The 15,567-nt window shown below is 43.4% G+C and overlaps 1 protein-coding gene across 1 annotated transcript in view; it reads left to right on the top strand.

Annotated features, from left to right (window-relative positions):
- Window positions 1-2,115: 2,115 nt before the first annotated feature.
- EZR (ezrin) overlaps window positions 2,116-15,567 on the top strand; it is a 34,297-nt gene continuing 20,845 nt past the window's right edge. Inside the window, exon 1 of the mRNA XM_065732710.1 lies at window positions 2,116-2,266. Within this exon, the coding sequence (XP_065588782.1) occupies window positions 2,255-2,266 (12 nt within the window). The 5' untranslated portion in view covers window positions 2,116-2,254. The remainder of the gene's footprint in view (window positions 2,267-15,567) is intronic.

The following is a 15,567-nucleotide window of genomic DNA, read 5'->3' as shown; positions in this document are numbered from 1 at the left end:
AGCCAATGCCTATATCTAGATTCAACTATATATTTAAGTATCATATATAAATGTTTTGTGTGTGTGTGTGTGTAAATTTCTGAAGCCCCTAAATTTGTATCCGATTTTTCATATTCCTGCCTCAGACTGTCCCGATGAGAGTTGATTTTATGCCTGCTCTGATGCTCCTTCACCCCCAAATCAAGAGGGGATTCAGTCTGTAAGCATTCTTAGTGCTTATTGGTATTACACGTGATGCCCTTGCTCCAAAAATTCAGTGTACTGACCGTCAGGACACTGTCAAGAAAACAACAAAACTGAATGTTTTCATCCTTTCTCTGGAGATGTGAGCTAGACTGGCTCTGCTGCATCTGCAAAGGATGAATAGACTTCTGTATAAAATGGAATGAGGGGATAGCATTATATACCTTCCCATCCATTTGGAGAGGGAAGTAGGTAAAGGAAGAACCTCAGGAACTCAGAAGAGAGTTTCTCACTGTAACAAAGACAACTTGCTGCCCTGCTGAACTGAGAAATTAGTAACTCACAGTGCTCTGTAGCCAAGGTGGTTTGAAAACACACTTTGCATGAGGTAAAAGCCCAAAAAGGAGGATAAGGTCTGTAATGCACACTCCAGCCTGACAATTGTTCTTTCTCCTTCCACAGATGACAGTTCTGCCTCTATAGGTTCAACATGTTCTCGTTGGTTGGGCTTGGGTGGAGCAGTGTTGAGTAAGCTGGTAGTTATGGATACCATTGAGGTATCTATCTTTCCCCATATATTGCAGGGGATTGTGGGAGAATGGCACAGGGTTATGTGCTGTAGCAAACAGGAACCTAGAGATTGTATGTTGCCACATTTAATTATTAGTCACCTAAATTCCTTTTGCCTCTGCTTCTTTGTAGTTAGGAAGCAATGGTAACTGTAATAAAAATGCTTTTTTCATTCAAGCCAAAATATGGTATTAACAGCAAGGTATGAAAATACCTATATGCTTTTTGCATCTTTATGTCCCACCATAAACTTACTGCTTAAAGGAGGAAGTCTCCTCACAAACTGTATGTTGTTAGATTAATCTGATTAAGGTTCATCTCAGTGGGATTATTTTATCTGAAAACAGGCTGTAGCACTTCCCCAGAAATGTTTTCTCTTTCTCAGAAACCATTTAGCTCTGATGGCTCCTTCTCACCTGCTGCTGCAAGCTGCTGCACACACGGCTCAGTTTTGAGGGCAAAGCTTTCTCCTGCTTCCTAGGATCACACAACAGGAAGGGAACATAGCTGTGAATTCTGCCAGTCTCTGCTCCCCTCCCTTCTCTCACACCCGAAGCAGAGGCAGTTCTTTTACTTGAATGTGGCAATACCAGTGATTGCCTACCACCATCTCTCATCCAGGATCTAGAGGAAAACACAGGGCTGTGCTTCTGTTACCATCCCTTGGCATTCTCCAAGGTCTCCACAGTACCCTTGACGTATGCTGGCTGCTACCTTCTTTTGAAGCTTCCCCTTCCCGTCCCATGCCTTTTCTTGAAATGAGGATGTAGAAGACGGCAGCCTGGATCTGCTCGTTTCCTTAATCCCACAGCTCACCTGCATGCCATTGCCGGCACACCGGAAGACCTGTGTCCTATGGTCCGTTGCCCGTGACAACGTAAATACGATCTGTTCTCGCAGCTCCTGCAGGAAAAGCACCTGAGGGCTGTGCAGGAGCATGGCGGTGGGTGCCGGGTGAGGAGCAGGGGGCACTGGCACAGACAGTGCGTCATCTCTGTGTGTCTATGAGTCGGTACGCTGGCTGCACAGCCTTCTGCGGTCTCGATGCAAGAGCACGGCCAGCTGAGGTAGCTTTGGCGCTTTATAGTTTCTAGACCTAGGTGGACTTTCAAACTTTTTATTTTCATGCTGAAAATGCGCTTCAAAATACAAAAAATAAAAAAATCAATCGTGCCTTTTGCTTGATCCCCGATCCTTTCCGCGGGGTGTCGAGGCGCTGCCGGCGGCGTGCCGGGCCGCTGGGCGAGGCCTCCCCGTGCTCACAGAGCGCGGGGGGGAGCGGTGGGGAATGGCCGGTGCCGGGTGAGTCACCGCCGCGGCCCCACCTGCGTACTTAACCGCCGCCGGGCGGACGGCACCGCACTCGCGGGCTGTGTCGTCGCCGTGGCCGGGAGTGGCTCTCACTCCTCCTCCTCCTCCTCACAGGGCGCTCGGCTGAGGCGGGGCAGCTGCTGCATGAGCGTTGCTCTCTGGAGCCGGGGAAGCACAGACAGCGCTGAAAATGCCGAAGCCGGTAAGCGAGGCGCGGGGGCTGCCCGGTGCCCGCCGGGGTCCCGCCTTCCCCCCGGGCGAAGCTCTGCTCGGGGAAGCGCCGCGCGGTCCCACAGAACCACCCGAGCGGCCGCTTAGAGCGGGAGCAGCAGCCGGAGCGGCTCGGAGGATCCGCTCAAACCGAGATCCGCCCTCGGGAGCCGCGCCGAAACTCGGGGCTGCTCGCCGGGCGGCGGCGGTTGGAAGGGACGGCCGCGCCCCGGAGCCGCCGTGCCCGGGAGGGAGCCGGGCGCACAGAGGGAGGGTTTACGGTGCTGCCCGTCGTGTGAACCGGCCGAGCTGCGCCGGCTGAGCTGAGCCGGCTCTCACTTGGTATTTGTGAACGCTTAATGACAGCTCCTCGTTTCCTGTCTCTGTGATTAAAAAAAACTGCGTCCCAGGGACTCGTGGTACCGTTCCCCACAGCGCTACCGCTGGGACTACTGCCGGGTAGACAATAACAGTCTTCAAAAAAGCGTTACTGCTTTTTGCTTTCTTTCTTTCTTTCTTTCTTTTTTTTTGTTATTTTGTTTTGTTTTTCAGTTGAACAGACTTGCCTACCTTCAAACGTTTCTCTCTTTCTTTCTTTTTTTTTTCTTCCCCTCCGAGCCCCCTCTTGCGTCGGTTCGCTCGTGGTCTGATTGGCTGTTTTATTTTTTGTTGTTGTTTTTGGATTGTTTTGCTTTGAAATCCGCTGCCACCCTGGCAGTTAGAAACGGTAATTCCCTTGAGGAGCTGGCTGCTGCAGAGCTGCCTGCGCTCAGTGGAGCAGACGGCTCTGGAGCTCTGAAGAGCATAACCAGAGCGGATTGTTGCTGACTGTTTCCAACCGAGGCAGTGTTTAAAACACGGCACAGTGAAGAACTTTCAAGATTATTAGCTACACCCTTTGGAAGGGGACTAAGCCAGCTTATCCTTAGGGTAATAAGCAGTGGATATTTTGCCACTGTAGCGTTAAATTTAACTTAGTTAAGGAGTGCTTACGTTAACTTACATGACAGTTTCTGTAAACTTACGAACCAACCAAACAAAAAGTACTCAATTCTTTGAAGAAGTGCTAGATCTTCATCCTCACTGGTTATATTTAAACAACAGGAGCTGATACTGGAAGCCATGAGTAGGTGTGGGGGGAAAAAAATCTCTTAATCTCTTTGGGGAAGGACAGCCATGCTGTAATGTTTTCTGAGACGTGACCTACTGTCCAGGGTTTATGGAGAAGACTCTTTATCGAGAGTTTGTGTGGTATAAGCACTTCTTTTTGCAATCTGCACTCAGGCCCCCATTCAGTGGGGCTGACTGCCACCTTAGTGGATGCAGACAAGGAGGATTTTGTGAAAGCTTTTTTTTTTTTTAATGAAACACTTTGACTGCTTCAGGCTGAGGCAGTGTATTTGGATCCTTCAAATCCTGCTCATTTGTTCTTAATGCAGCTAAATAGGATTCCTATCAGTTTGCAGGGTAAGGCGGGAATGGGTGTGAAGCTGTTGTTCCAGAGCAGAACTGTGCTCAGAAGGAGCATGATAAGTGCCTTTGGTGTGTGTGGGAGCTGATAGAATGAACTCTTAGGGGATGATAGGTCAAATACATGAGTATTAAATACGTTCTACCTATACTTGTTCACGTGTGTCTTATCAACTTGGCGTAAGTAAATACAGTGTTTGGCAGACCTCATGCTGATAGGTACGTGGTTTTACAAGCTGGTCGTCAGTTGTCATCTTACAATTCTTATTTCTAAGTAGAAGAAACCCACCCAGTTATTGGCGGTTGCTTTCCACCTATCCCCAAAACAACAAAGGTTAAACTTTATACAGAGCTTTTGTTTTAACAGAAAATATGCACACAGAAAGCTTACTGACTGGGATTTAGTCTTTCGTAGTAAGTCCAGTGGCAGTAAAACATGAGTGATTTTGTGTTTTAATAACATGCCTTAGTGAGGTACTAGGAAGACAAGTGAATGCCAGATTCTGTAGCAGTGCTTTATCGCTGTTTGTTGTATCAGACACATATCTGGAGTGCTCAAAATAAACCTTGGCAACATTTCAGGAAATAATTTTGAAATGTTCTTTGCTAATAAAGGCAAGTGCAATTTATAAATTATAATTCAACACAGATTTTCTGCCCTGTATAACGGTTATAGAGTAACAAGATCTGAGGTAAGTTGTAAATATGTAACTTCTGGTTCCCAGCTTGTCAGTGTTTTTAGCTCGAAGTTCACCAACAGTTCAGAAGCTTAACTTCATCTAGCCTGTATGATAGTTCATTAAGTTTCATGAATGGTATGCTGTTACATAAAGAAACACAAGAGATGTTATCTTGTCCAAATCTTGTTTTGTTTTCTGAGAACAAGCGAAGTGTGCAATAAACCGACTTGATCAGCCTCACAGCTTTTCACTGCTGGGGTGTCTGTGTGCTCCCTCTGTTTTTCCTTGATCTGTATGGTACTAGCCTATTTCTGTTTGACTCATTGCATGGATGGTGTTTTAGCTGAATTGCATCCTTCAGCATAGGAAGCCTGTCAGATAGAGCCACAGGGCTGCAGACTGCTGAATGTTACTTACAGAAGGAAATGTGATCTCTGCTCTATAGACCTGTTAATTTGATCTGACCTATCAGCATTCTGTGGTACTTATTTGAAGGTGGATTATTCTTTAAGAGAGAATTTTGAAGGGGGGGTAGGAAGCCTCACAAAAAAGGAAGTTGGCTTTGCAGTAGAACATTTGGTGTAGCGTCACATGAGAACCTTTAATACTTGTCTACATTTTTATAACACTTCAAAAGAGAAGACAGCAATAAATGCAGTCTAACAACTTCTGGTGCTAAAGGAGAACGTGGGAATATATCAAAGCACCACTTTCTGTAGACTAATAGCCTATGCTCAGAAAGCTGAGCATACCAATGGTATCTGCCTTTTCATGGTGGGATATTGCTGATATAGAGAGCCACCATATAAAGAAGTATAAAAGTACAGAGGTTAGCCACCCCTCCCCCCCTCAAAAAAAAACCCAACAAACCCCTTCCCATTTCATTAATTGGAGGGGTGGTGGAAGGAGGTCTCTCACTGTATGGGACAGAAGGCTATGAATTAGTTGTTGATAGGAGGTACTGTCTTGTTCATTGATCTGCAACTTGTGGTGTTTCCTGGCTGGAAAGCATTAATAGAAGGTGTTAGTGAGAAACTTTCTTGGAGATAGGTTGTCATTCTTACCCTTGTCCAGAAAATGCAAATCCTAAGCAGAACCTGGAAGAGGGATTTGGGGATAGCTGGAGGAGGAAAGCCTCCTCACGGAAAGGGAGCTAGTTTAGTTTAGAATACAAAGGATTAAAATGCCAAAGAGAGGGAGGAATTGCTTTAAGCAAGACTTATAGTTATGTATAGTTAAGGAGACTTGTAAATATCAGGGTGGTTCAGTTTCTGGTTGCATTCTCCTCCCCCTGGAGTGTTCTAAGACCTAATGCCCTTAAGATAAAGTCTGACAAGGACACAATATAGTGCTGCTGCTCGTAGGAGTGTGCAGCTGGAAATGATGACTCAAAAGGCTTTTCCCAGTCCTGTGTTATTATTAATGTGCTAGTGTGTACCTGGCACCAAGTAGTTAGACGAGTCCTCCGTACCTGTTTGCTACTGAATATACATGCATTCTAAAAATGAACATGAGGACAGCATGCAAGTCTTCTAGCCAAACCTTTAACTGTCTGTGAGCACCTAATGGCATTACAATTGAGTGCTTGTCATAAGTCAGCCAGAAGAGATGGAAGTATAGCAACTGGGATTTACTCTAAATACTAAGCAACTGGGATTTACTCTAAATACTAATAATCATTAATATTTTCCAGATCTTCCCAATTTCTTCTTAACTGTATCTTGTAATTGCATGTGATAGTTTTTATCTTCAGTTTCTTCACAGCAGCTTTTGATGACTGGACTGAAATTAAAAAAAAACCCAACACCTTTAGCAATCATAAATAATTAACATACTCATAGCTTATGGATAGCTATAGATTTATGGAGGAATGAGATTATTTTTTTTCCTTGTGAGCAAAAAATGGAATACATCAGATGATATATTTAGCGCACTTGCTACCAAGAGTGCATACTCTGCTGCAAAATGGAAGGAAGTTAATATCAACCAAGTGTGCAAGTCTCACTGAAGGCTTCAAAAGGAAGTTGAAGGGTTCTATTAATAGTAAATAAAGGGAGTAGTCCACAAATGGTTAAAGTTAGAAGAGAATGAGCTCACAATTGTGCCAGAATCCAAATTGCTGTATGAGCTGAATAAGCGTTCCTGAGGTCAGTCTGTTCTTGTTAGCTGCATTAGAGAAATCAAGTGTTAACTGTTAGTGTTAGTCACTACTTAAAGAATTTCTTAGCCTTCTTAAAGGGCAGAGGGTGGAGATAAGCCTTCCTGTTTGACTTCCGCCTGTGTGATCTTCCTCTGGTCACAAAAATAAAGAAATGAAAAAATCAGCGGTATGTCAGGGCTTTTTGAGAGTAATTCTTCTTGATGACCACTGAAGGTTCCTGCATCAGTGTTGTTCTTGTTTGGTACGCTGTGTCCAAAGAGCTTTATGTGCAGTGTAAATCCCATAATCACTCAATTGACCTTGAAGGAAGGCAGTGCTGCCTAAGATCATTGAACCACAATACATGCTGTTAAGTAATATATCTTGGCTGTGCTGTGTGGTTGTTTTTGAAACCTGGTTTCAGCATTAGGTAATACTTTGTCTGTGAGCTGAGAAATACTTCTCCACGGAAGCAACCGAAGTCTCAGGTTTTTACTGAGCAGCAGACAGCACTTTTTCCTTCCAGGAAGAGGAAAAAAATCATTGCCATTTGAATCCATAAAGAAGGCTTAGCTTGGTATTACAGCTAACTACATTGCCTTTACTCTGGTTGTTTGTTAAGATCCCAATTTTGTTTCTAGCCCCTGCTTTATAGTGTCTTGATGAGTTATCTACCTTCAACTTGGAGAGTGTGGGTAGCGTGTGCTCAGCTGGGATTGATGAGCACCTGACACTGTCGGCTGTCAATTAAAATAAAAATCCTGAGTTAAAATCCAGGACTCTCAACTTCTGAGTAAGGAGCAGAAACTGTTTCTTGATAGCAATGGCTGTTGTGTTTGGCTACCTGTTGGGTAGGTTCTGTGGAAGAGGTGCTGGGACTCCTTATACAACTTTTGTAACCTTTGCTAGTTTTGAGATTTGTGTGGAATCGCCACGTGGGAGGATTATCTCATGTGGCAATTGATTCTCCCTTTGACTTCCATGAGCAAGTGCTCTAGCTATTGCATAAAGCAAAAGATACCACTACCACCATCCTTTTCTTGATTTTTTTTTTTTTTCCTGCATGGAAATGTCCAGATTCACTGTTGCCATTAATCCTTGATGTGGGATGTGTGTGAGAGGCTTCTCTAGGGATATGAGTAGGTGCACATCCTGCAGGTTAATCTTCAGCTGAGCAGTGCTTCTCAGTTCTGGCAAGAGACCAGCATTCTGCAGGAGCATAGAGCAGATCTACAGGCTGCCTACTAAGTGAAGAAATGGGGATTAAAGAATCTCACGCTTTGTACTGGAGTGCCTGGATTTTGCCTGACTCACCTAGTAGAGGATGTAAAATACTTTGCTTAGGATCTTGGTTTCAGAGCTCTTTGTGGGAGCCAAAGTTATTCTTTAAATTACAGAGAATATACTTTAATTGTGAAAGCTTAGCTGGCTTAACGTTATTTTATCTTTGTAGAGACAGGTGATGATACAATTATCCTGATGATTGAAACGTGTAAATTGGCAGGGTTTCCATGGCTGATGGACAGTGAACTCAGAGTGGGAGAAAACAGCTTTTCCCTTTAGAAACTGATGCAGGCTTGCAGGCAAAGTTTCCAGGGTTAGGTTTTTTTGCCCCCTTTGTGAATTGCTGTACTTGTTGCTTCAGTATTGGAGGACCTGTGAAGTTTTATCTCAGAAGTCCTCAAGTTGTTTTAGTGGTCAGAAAAGGAATATTTTGCTAATCTTTCCAATAGTTTTTCCTATACTACCCATAATGTCATGAGAATCTCTGTGATTAGCTGACGTTCTGGGACTTGCAATGACCTACCTTTATCTGGGAGCAAATAGTACCTGTTGCATACTGTTTGAAGTACCTTGTTGGAAAGTATAGGCACTGCAGTGGAATGGATGTAGATCAGGCTGTCATGCTATCGCAGGTGATCACATCATATAATCCTGCTCATAAATTTTGCAAATGCCACGTGATGTGTTCCATCGAAGTCCATGAGATAAAATTAAAGGACCTGATTACAGAACAGGTAAAACAGAAGGGTGGGGCATCAAATCTATAAGTCCCTCTTTGACAAATGGATTCATAAGTGGAATGCAGAATGAACATACATCATTAACTAGACTTACGTGACATTACGCTGCTATTTCTCCTTAAGTAAATGCAGTTTATGTTCTTTCCTCCACCTTCATCTCTTCAAGAATGTGGGGAAAGGCCAAGGGGAAAGGCCCTCCAGCCAAATGCTATACTTCTGCTGTTGGCCAAAAGCTGATGCCTAAGGAAGAGCATTTGAAAGATATGCACCATTGCCTTCCTGTGAGCTGCCGAGGTACTGGAGGCTGGGAGTTCCTATATAATGAGTTACTAAGTGGATTTCTGTGGACTCGTCCAGCCTCCCCTTGAAAACATGTGAACTTGTGCATCCAGAGTGTGCCATAATGAGGCCGTCCTAGATAACCTTCACAGTGTTGAAAAGTTATCTACAAAACTCCTTGCTACAGAACTGTTTGAAGAATTACTTTCTCTTGCTTAGAACTGACCAGTTTTGATGCCCTGTTTATTCTGTTGTTAAGGGCAATGAATGCTTGCTCCTTGTCTGCTCTGCTCACATCACCCATGACTTTACATGCTCTTATGTCCTAGTTGCGGTTAACTTTCTTTCAAACTGAAATCCTTACCAGTTCAGTTCATCCTTGCACAGAATAATTTCCATGCAGACTTCATCTAGTTCATGTCTGATGCAAAATACTGCCTTGTCTTCTGTGATGTCTACATCTGGAAGGAGTGCAGTTGTTGAAAATGGCTCTTCAACCATTGGTTCTTGATTGCAAACTCTCAGCATAATCCTGAGAGTAAATCATGGTCTTTCCTTGTGTTTACATAGCCCATTCTGCTCCAATCTGGTGTGCCTTTCTTCCACCTCAGAAGTACAATCATTGCATCTTGTGCTAATACTGCTCATCATGGGTCTGTTGAAAAATTGCTGTGAGCTGTCAGGTTGCACTGTTGTGTAGTCCCAAGGTGAACATTGAATTTTTGACTCTCCAGAAATGTTTTGTGTATGTGTGCAGACTATTTCCTAGAACCTATGCCTTTGCATAAGCACTGGAATAAAAGGGACCAGTACTGGTGCTTAGATCAATGGAAAGCTCTGAGGCCATTGCAGCTTTTTGTTTGATGATTCATGTCTTCAGACCCTGCTTCTCTTTGTTGCATGTTTGTACTGTGAAGCTCCGCTGCTGTGCAAGTTGTTGCCCTCTTGTTTCCAAATGAAATGGCATGCATAGATAATGGTGTTTGTGTTTTGGATCTGTAGCATGGGATACTCAGGTATTTTTCTTCTGTGAGGACTGCAGGAGGATCACATTAATTTACGTAGTTAACGTCTCTAATAGTTATGGTAGCCAAGTTGCTTTTAAAGACTGTAAAACTTGGGAGCTTCACCCTCAATATTATCTGCACATGGCCCCACGTTGATATTTGTGACAGAAGACCGGCTGGATGGTTCGTTCTGAACTCACTGACTTTGTGAGATGAAGTTTATTTGAGGAGTGGTTGTGAGGTCTTCTATAAAAGTCATGTGTAAGGCCTTAGTCTTGCACCTTCATTATGTTTAATTGAATGCAATGGTTGTAATGACAAAACAGACTACGTATGAAGGAGTTGGATCCAGTGGCCTCCAGCTTCCCTCTGTGTTTATCCTTCAGGAACAAAGGACCAATTGTTGCTGCAGTCTGTGTTCTTAAATCTGTCCTAATGCTCATTGAGGGCAGCTGGCTCATCCAAGCAGCAGACCCCTGCTAAGTCTACTGTCACTGGTTGTGTGTTCTGTGCTTGAACACAGATATTCCCATTGTACAGCATTAGGGAGTCTCTAAAGGTCGTTTTTTCTTTCTGAAGAAGCAGCTTAAACCCTCCTGCTATTTCCTAACTTGGTCTGCCTTGAGAGTAAACCATCTGGAGCAGCAGAGAAAGTAAGATCAAATGTTGTATGTGAGGGACCTCTGAGCTCTATAACAGAAGGATTACTGAAGGGCTCAGACTTAGAAAACATAAAGCAATGTAGTTTTTAGAACCTAGGGATGCCCCCTAGACTGGAGACAGTGGGGGAAGCTTGTTTGTTAACGAAGAGTTGAGGGAGACCTTTGGGCTGGTGAAGAAAGTAGCTTTTTGTTTTCTTCTAATTATTATCTTATTTTTATTTCTCTGGGAGGAGCATTCTCTTGGCTTTCTTCTTTCACTGAAGAGATTATGCTACCTGAACAGAGCTGACCAAAGGTCAGAGAAGACTGCTGGATGTCTGCAGCTGAGATCTACTCGCTTAAGAGCGAGGACAGTTAAAGATACGGGGTTATGCATGCTTCCCACGCCTGCATGAAATGCTCATGATCTGGCATGCAGGGTGTTACTGCTTGACCTTAGATAAAGAAGTGAAATGCAGCAATGATTGCTGCTCAGCTTTTCACATAAATGCCTTCTAAGCAGTTTTATTATATACTGGTAGAAGATATCAGGCTCTGGTTAAAGTAACTTTAATAGTTATAAGATTTAGTATGCATCTTTTACGTATGTAGGCTAAGTAAGTTTGAATTTGCGGTCTGGGGTTATCTTCATGTTTAACTGCATGTAAGGTTTTGTGCTGTCTCACAAGGAAGAGCCAAGTGACCTTAGTGCAAAACCAAACCTTAATAGATCGGCTTTCTTCTGATCTATTTGTGGATGCTTTGGGGGGAAAAGGGAGTTTGATTTGAAATTTCAGCCTGCTTTGTTAAAACTGGAATTTCTGGATCTGAGTAGTCCTTCCTACCCACATGAAGTGCTTCCCAGCCTTCATCACAGAATCAAAACACTTTAGGGGTTGGAAAGGACCTCTCAAAATCAAGTCTCTGCTGCTAAAGCAGGTACCCTACAAGAGGTCACACAGGTAGGCATCCGGATGGATCTTGAATATCTCTGCAGAAGGAGACTCCACAACCTCTCTCAACTTGTTTTGGTGCTCCACCACTCTGACAGTAAAGGATTTCTTCCACGTGTTAAATAGAACTGCCTGTGTTCCTGTTTGTGCCTGTTGCCCCTTGTTCTGTTGCTGCTCACCAGTGAAGAGTTCATCCCTATCGATTTGACTCCCGCACTTGACATGTTTATAAAGTCATGAGATACACTCTGTCTTCTCCAGACAGAAGAGTCCTAGATGTCTCAGCCTTTCCTCATGCATGAGATCCATAAGAGTCTTTGGCTTTGAGATTTTATGACAGTGTTATTCTTGGCTTCACTTCAAATTTCTACTCTCTTGAGGAAAAGCTGTCACGAATGTTGTTAGAAGCTTGTGGTTTTGGGGCTTTTGTTTGTTTGCTTTTTACCTTACGTGAAAGCTGCAAGTACCTGGACTCCCATTGCCTTGAGTAAATGTAAGAAACTTCATTTAATTGTGGACGGCACAGTTATTGGTCCACAAAGACTGAAGATTACTACATTAAAAAGTTACGATTGTACAAGCATTGAAATTGACTAATAGATAAGGCTGACAACTATGCTGGACAATCTGAAACTAACTGCTGGCTTTTTAGGCTGTTACACGCCAGTCTGTTTACCTTCTGTGGTATTTCCTCCCGTCATGGGAAGGTGAGCAAGTTTTTAAGGAACAAAGAGCAGCCTATTCAACTCTAATCTCACCTGTTGCAAATGCAGTGGTATCTAACTCTGCTTCATAAACTCAGAGGAATTCCTGTGGAACGTGACTTAATGTTCCCATTTATTTGCCATGAGGAAGCAGTGTTTAACACAATAAGACCTGAAGGGAGCACGTCCTTTTGTTTGCAGTCAGGTCTTCTCAATTTAACGTGGTATGCTGAGAAACTGGTCTGCTAAATTGGGACAATGAGCTTGCTGCTTGGTCAGGTGGATGCCCATGAAGCAGTCTCCTGTTCGTGTTCTGTGAGCCGATGAGGCTGTTTTCTCTCTTGTTAGCAAACTGTGCTCAGCAGTGTGGAAGAAAATGCTCAGGGTTGTTTTGCTGTGCTGTTGCTGCCCTCTCTGAAATACTGGGTCTTGGGCATGTAGCATGGAAAGGATTCCCACACAAAAGACAGGGATGAGCATGTGGGTCATATTGAAGGCCTTGTTTTGTTGTGCTGTATGGCTCTTTTCTCAGAGGAATCAGGTTCTATCTCCGTCCCCCAGAAGAAAAATTGCAGGTTTGTAGCTTACCTTCTAATTTCAGCTTTCTGAGCATCCTGCTCTGGAGATCCTCCAAATCATAGAAACCTGTAATTGGGCAGGGTGCATTCAGTCTGTGTTTCTGAAGGCTGCGTGGAAGTGGATGTATAGTATCCCAATATCTTACCACTCACTGTTTTTCCTATTATCCTATCTGCAAAATAAGAGGGCCTGAGGTTGGATGCTTTGTTCTTGTTTTGTTTTTTCTTTTTCTTGCTGTGGGCTTTGTGTGTGTGTTTTCACCTCCTTTTGGGTTTAGAAATTGCTGTTGTCTTTACAAATGCTTCAGGGGAGAAAAAAACAATCTCAAATTTAAAGAGATCAGTGGCGTGCTAGCAAATCAAATCCAGTTTTTTATCGTTCAGGAGAAAAACTGATCTGCAGTTTAATGCCAACTTTCCCTGACTAACTTGTTCCCTTTCAAAAGAAGCATTTGAATTTGGATGACAAAATTCCAGCTGGCAAGTCATCATCTAAGCAGAAAAGAGTAGTCACCTTCTGTAACACTTCCAGTGACCAATGCACTCAAGAATGCAATTTTTTCTTACTATGTAATAGCATCACACCAGGAAATGTGATTTATTTTTTCCTGGGGATTATAACAGACCATATCCTTGTCTCCAGTCCTGCTGGTTGTGGGCAAACAGCCTGTTGTTTGCAAACCTGTAATTTGTTCATCACCCTCGTCCGTCTCTTTTCTGTCCTTACTTTTCTATGTGTAACACACATAACCATGTCTCAAAGTAGTGGGAATTCTAGCTCTGTCCTTCTAAACAGTTTTCCCCTGGCTGCTGGTTGTAGACCTGTGTGCTCCATCTTCCAGAAACAGTGAGAATTCTTAAGTGCATTTTGTTACTCCCTGCACTCCACCACACATCCCCCATTCAACTCCTTGACCAACCCTGAAAGGATCAGAATGCGTATCCCTAAAGTGACAAGAGGAAGGTGCTGGACACAGCTGAGCTTGGAGCCTCAAGGGTTTCTTCCCTGAACAAAAATGAGTATTTTCCCCCAAATAGTTTCCAGCATCAGGGCCTACAGTTACGCCTTCAGTTAGCAGCACAATAGTTGTCATCAAACAGAGTTGACAGTGTTCTCTTTTTGTTGTTGAGCCTGTTTCCAATGAACACTAATACATTGAAGGCAGAGGAATAGAGAGCAGTTTCAGTGCCCTTCCTAAAGCTGCTGTGTGAAATGGCTTTTTCTATTATTGGCTGTACACATCTATAAACAGGCCTGGTTGCTATGGCTGAAATGTCATTATTTCATCCATGCAGACGCGTTGCAACTCGGGGGAAAAATCTTGTCATTTATTGCAAATACAGCAGTAGTAGTCTGTGTGGTGGAGGAGCAGAAATAGCATGTGGACCTGCAGAGCAAGAATGCAAACTGAGCTGACTTGTGATTCTTACACTGTTTCTTTCAGTTCTTCGCTGAGTCTGCTTCCTTCAGCACACCACACCCATGTGCTACACAGACAGTTTGGGTACATGCAAGCAGCTTTAATGGGGCTGTGTATGCACTTTTCACTGTACGTGCTGTGCAGTTGCATCACTTCAACAAACCCTTGTCCCCTCTGGTACGTGGTTGGTCTGCTTATGTGTACCAGCTACTTACTTTTTAGTAAGTACTTTTTACTTAGGAAGTTTTCAGACTGTGCCTGAAGAAAGAAGGCATTCCTGTTTATGTCTTTCCATTATGGTAGTGCTCTGTTGCTGCCACTTGGAAAGACACTTTGCTAGCATTTGCACCTGCAAACCTGCTATTTAGGAGACTCTCCTCTTTATCCCTCTTTGAAAAGAGGAAGAAAACATTCCTGGCCATTATCAGAGGCATTTTGAGCTGCGTAATGATAATATGGACCATGTAAAGTGCTGGTTTCTCTTATGTATGTGTGTAAAGGTTGGTATTTACTGCCCTTTATCTTATGGAAATAAATAGTATGGCATTTTAAATGACTTGCAAAACTTCATGGCTGGTTGTGTAATAAAATTGTCCCACTGAATGTAAGGGTGATTGGGTTTCCTTTGTGCATAGGTACGTGAAATACCCACAGCAGCTTGCGAGTATGGACTATGTGGGTTTTTTTTCTTCCTTGTTTCACCTTCCTTTTAACCTTCGGTGGTTGACTCCAAAGACAGCACGTTGGCTGCGACCAGAGACAGATTCTGGACCAACAAGCCCACGAGTCAGACAAAAATTTACCTGTGCATTCAGTGCCCAACACACCTGGGGGCTGCTTATCTGACAGAGAGAAGGTTTGAAGAGGCAGCATCACCTTGGGCTTTTATCTAGGTCCTAGCTCTTGCACAGAGAAGATGCTGCCACTATCTATTTGTTGTGTTTGGCTACATGTTGCCTCCTTAAGAGACAGCGTTTTCTGAATCTATTTTTCAGGTGCACAGTCACTGAAAGACTGCAGTCTGCCATGGACTGAATTTCTGAGTTAGCATTGTAAGAGTGACTGTCTCGAGGAAAATAAGTGCAAAACCTGAAGGCACTACTGATACAGCAGTTAGGATGGGATCTTTCCTAACTTGCAGTGCAGGAACTTTCCATAGTGTTAAGATTATTTCAAGTCTGCTCTGAGGTTCTCTCCAGTTCAGTCTTTTATTTATTTCTACTTTTCCGTCCCTGCTGGAAATGTAGATAATGTCATTGTTCTACACTGAGCGATGTGAATTTGTGGAATTAGTGTTTGGTAGAATGAGTTCTTTGGTTTCTGTTGTCTTTGTGATTCACAGAGCTTTTTTTTTTCCTTTTAATGCAAATGGCATTGTGTTGGCAACTGTGTATTT

This window comes from Cyrtonyx montezumae, unplaced genomic scaffold, assembly GCF_038088225.1.
Source record: "Cyrtonyx montezumae isolate F1298 unplaced genomic scaffold, pur_monq_1.0 scaffold_0, whole genome shotgun sequence".
Taxonomy (NCBI): Eukaryota; Metazoa; Chordata; class Aves; order Galliformes; family Odontophoridae; genus Cyrtonyx; species Cyrtonyx montezumae.
This window is presented reverse-complemented; position numbering and strand designations above follow the sequence as displayed.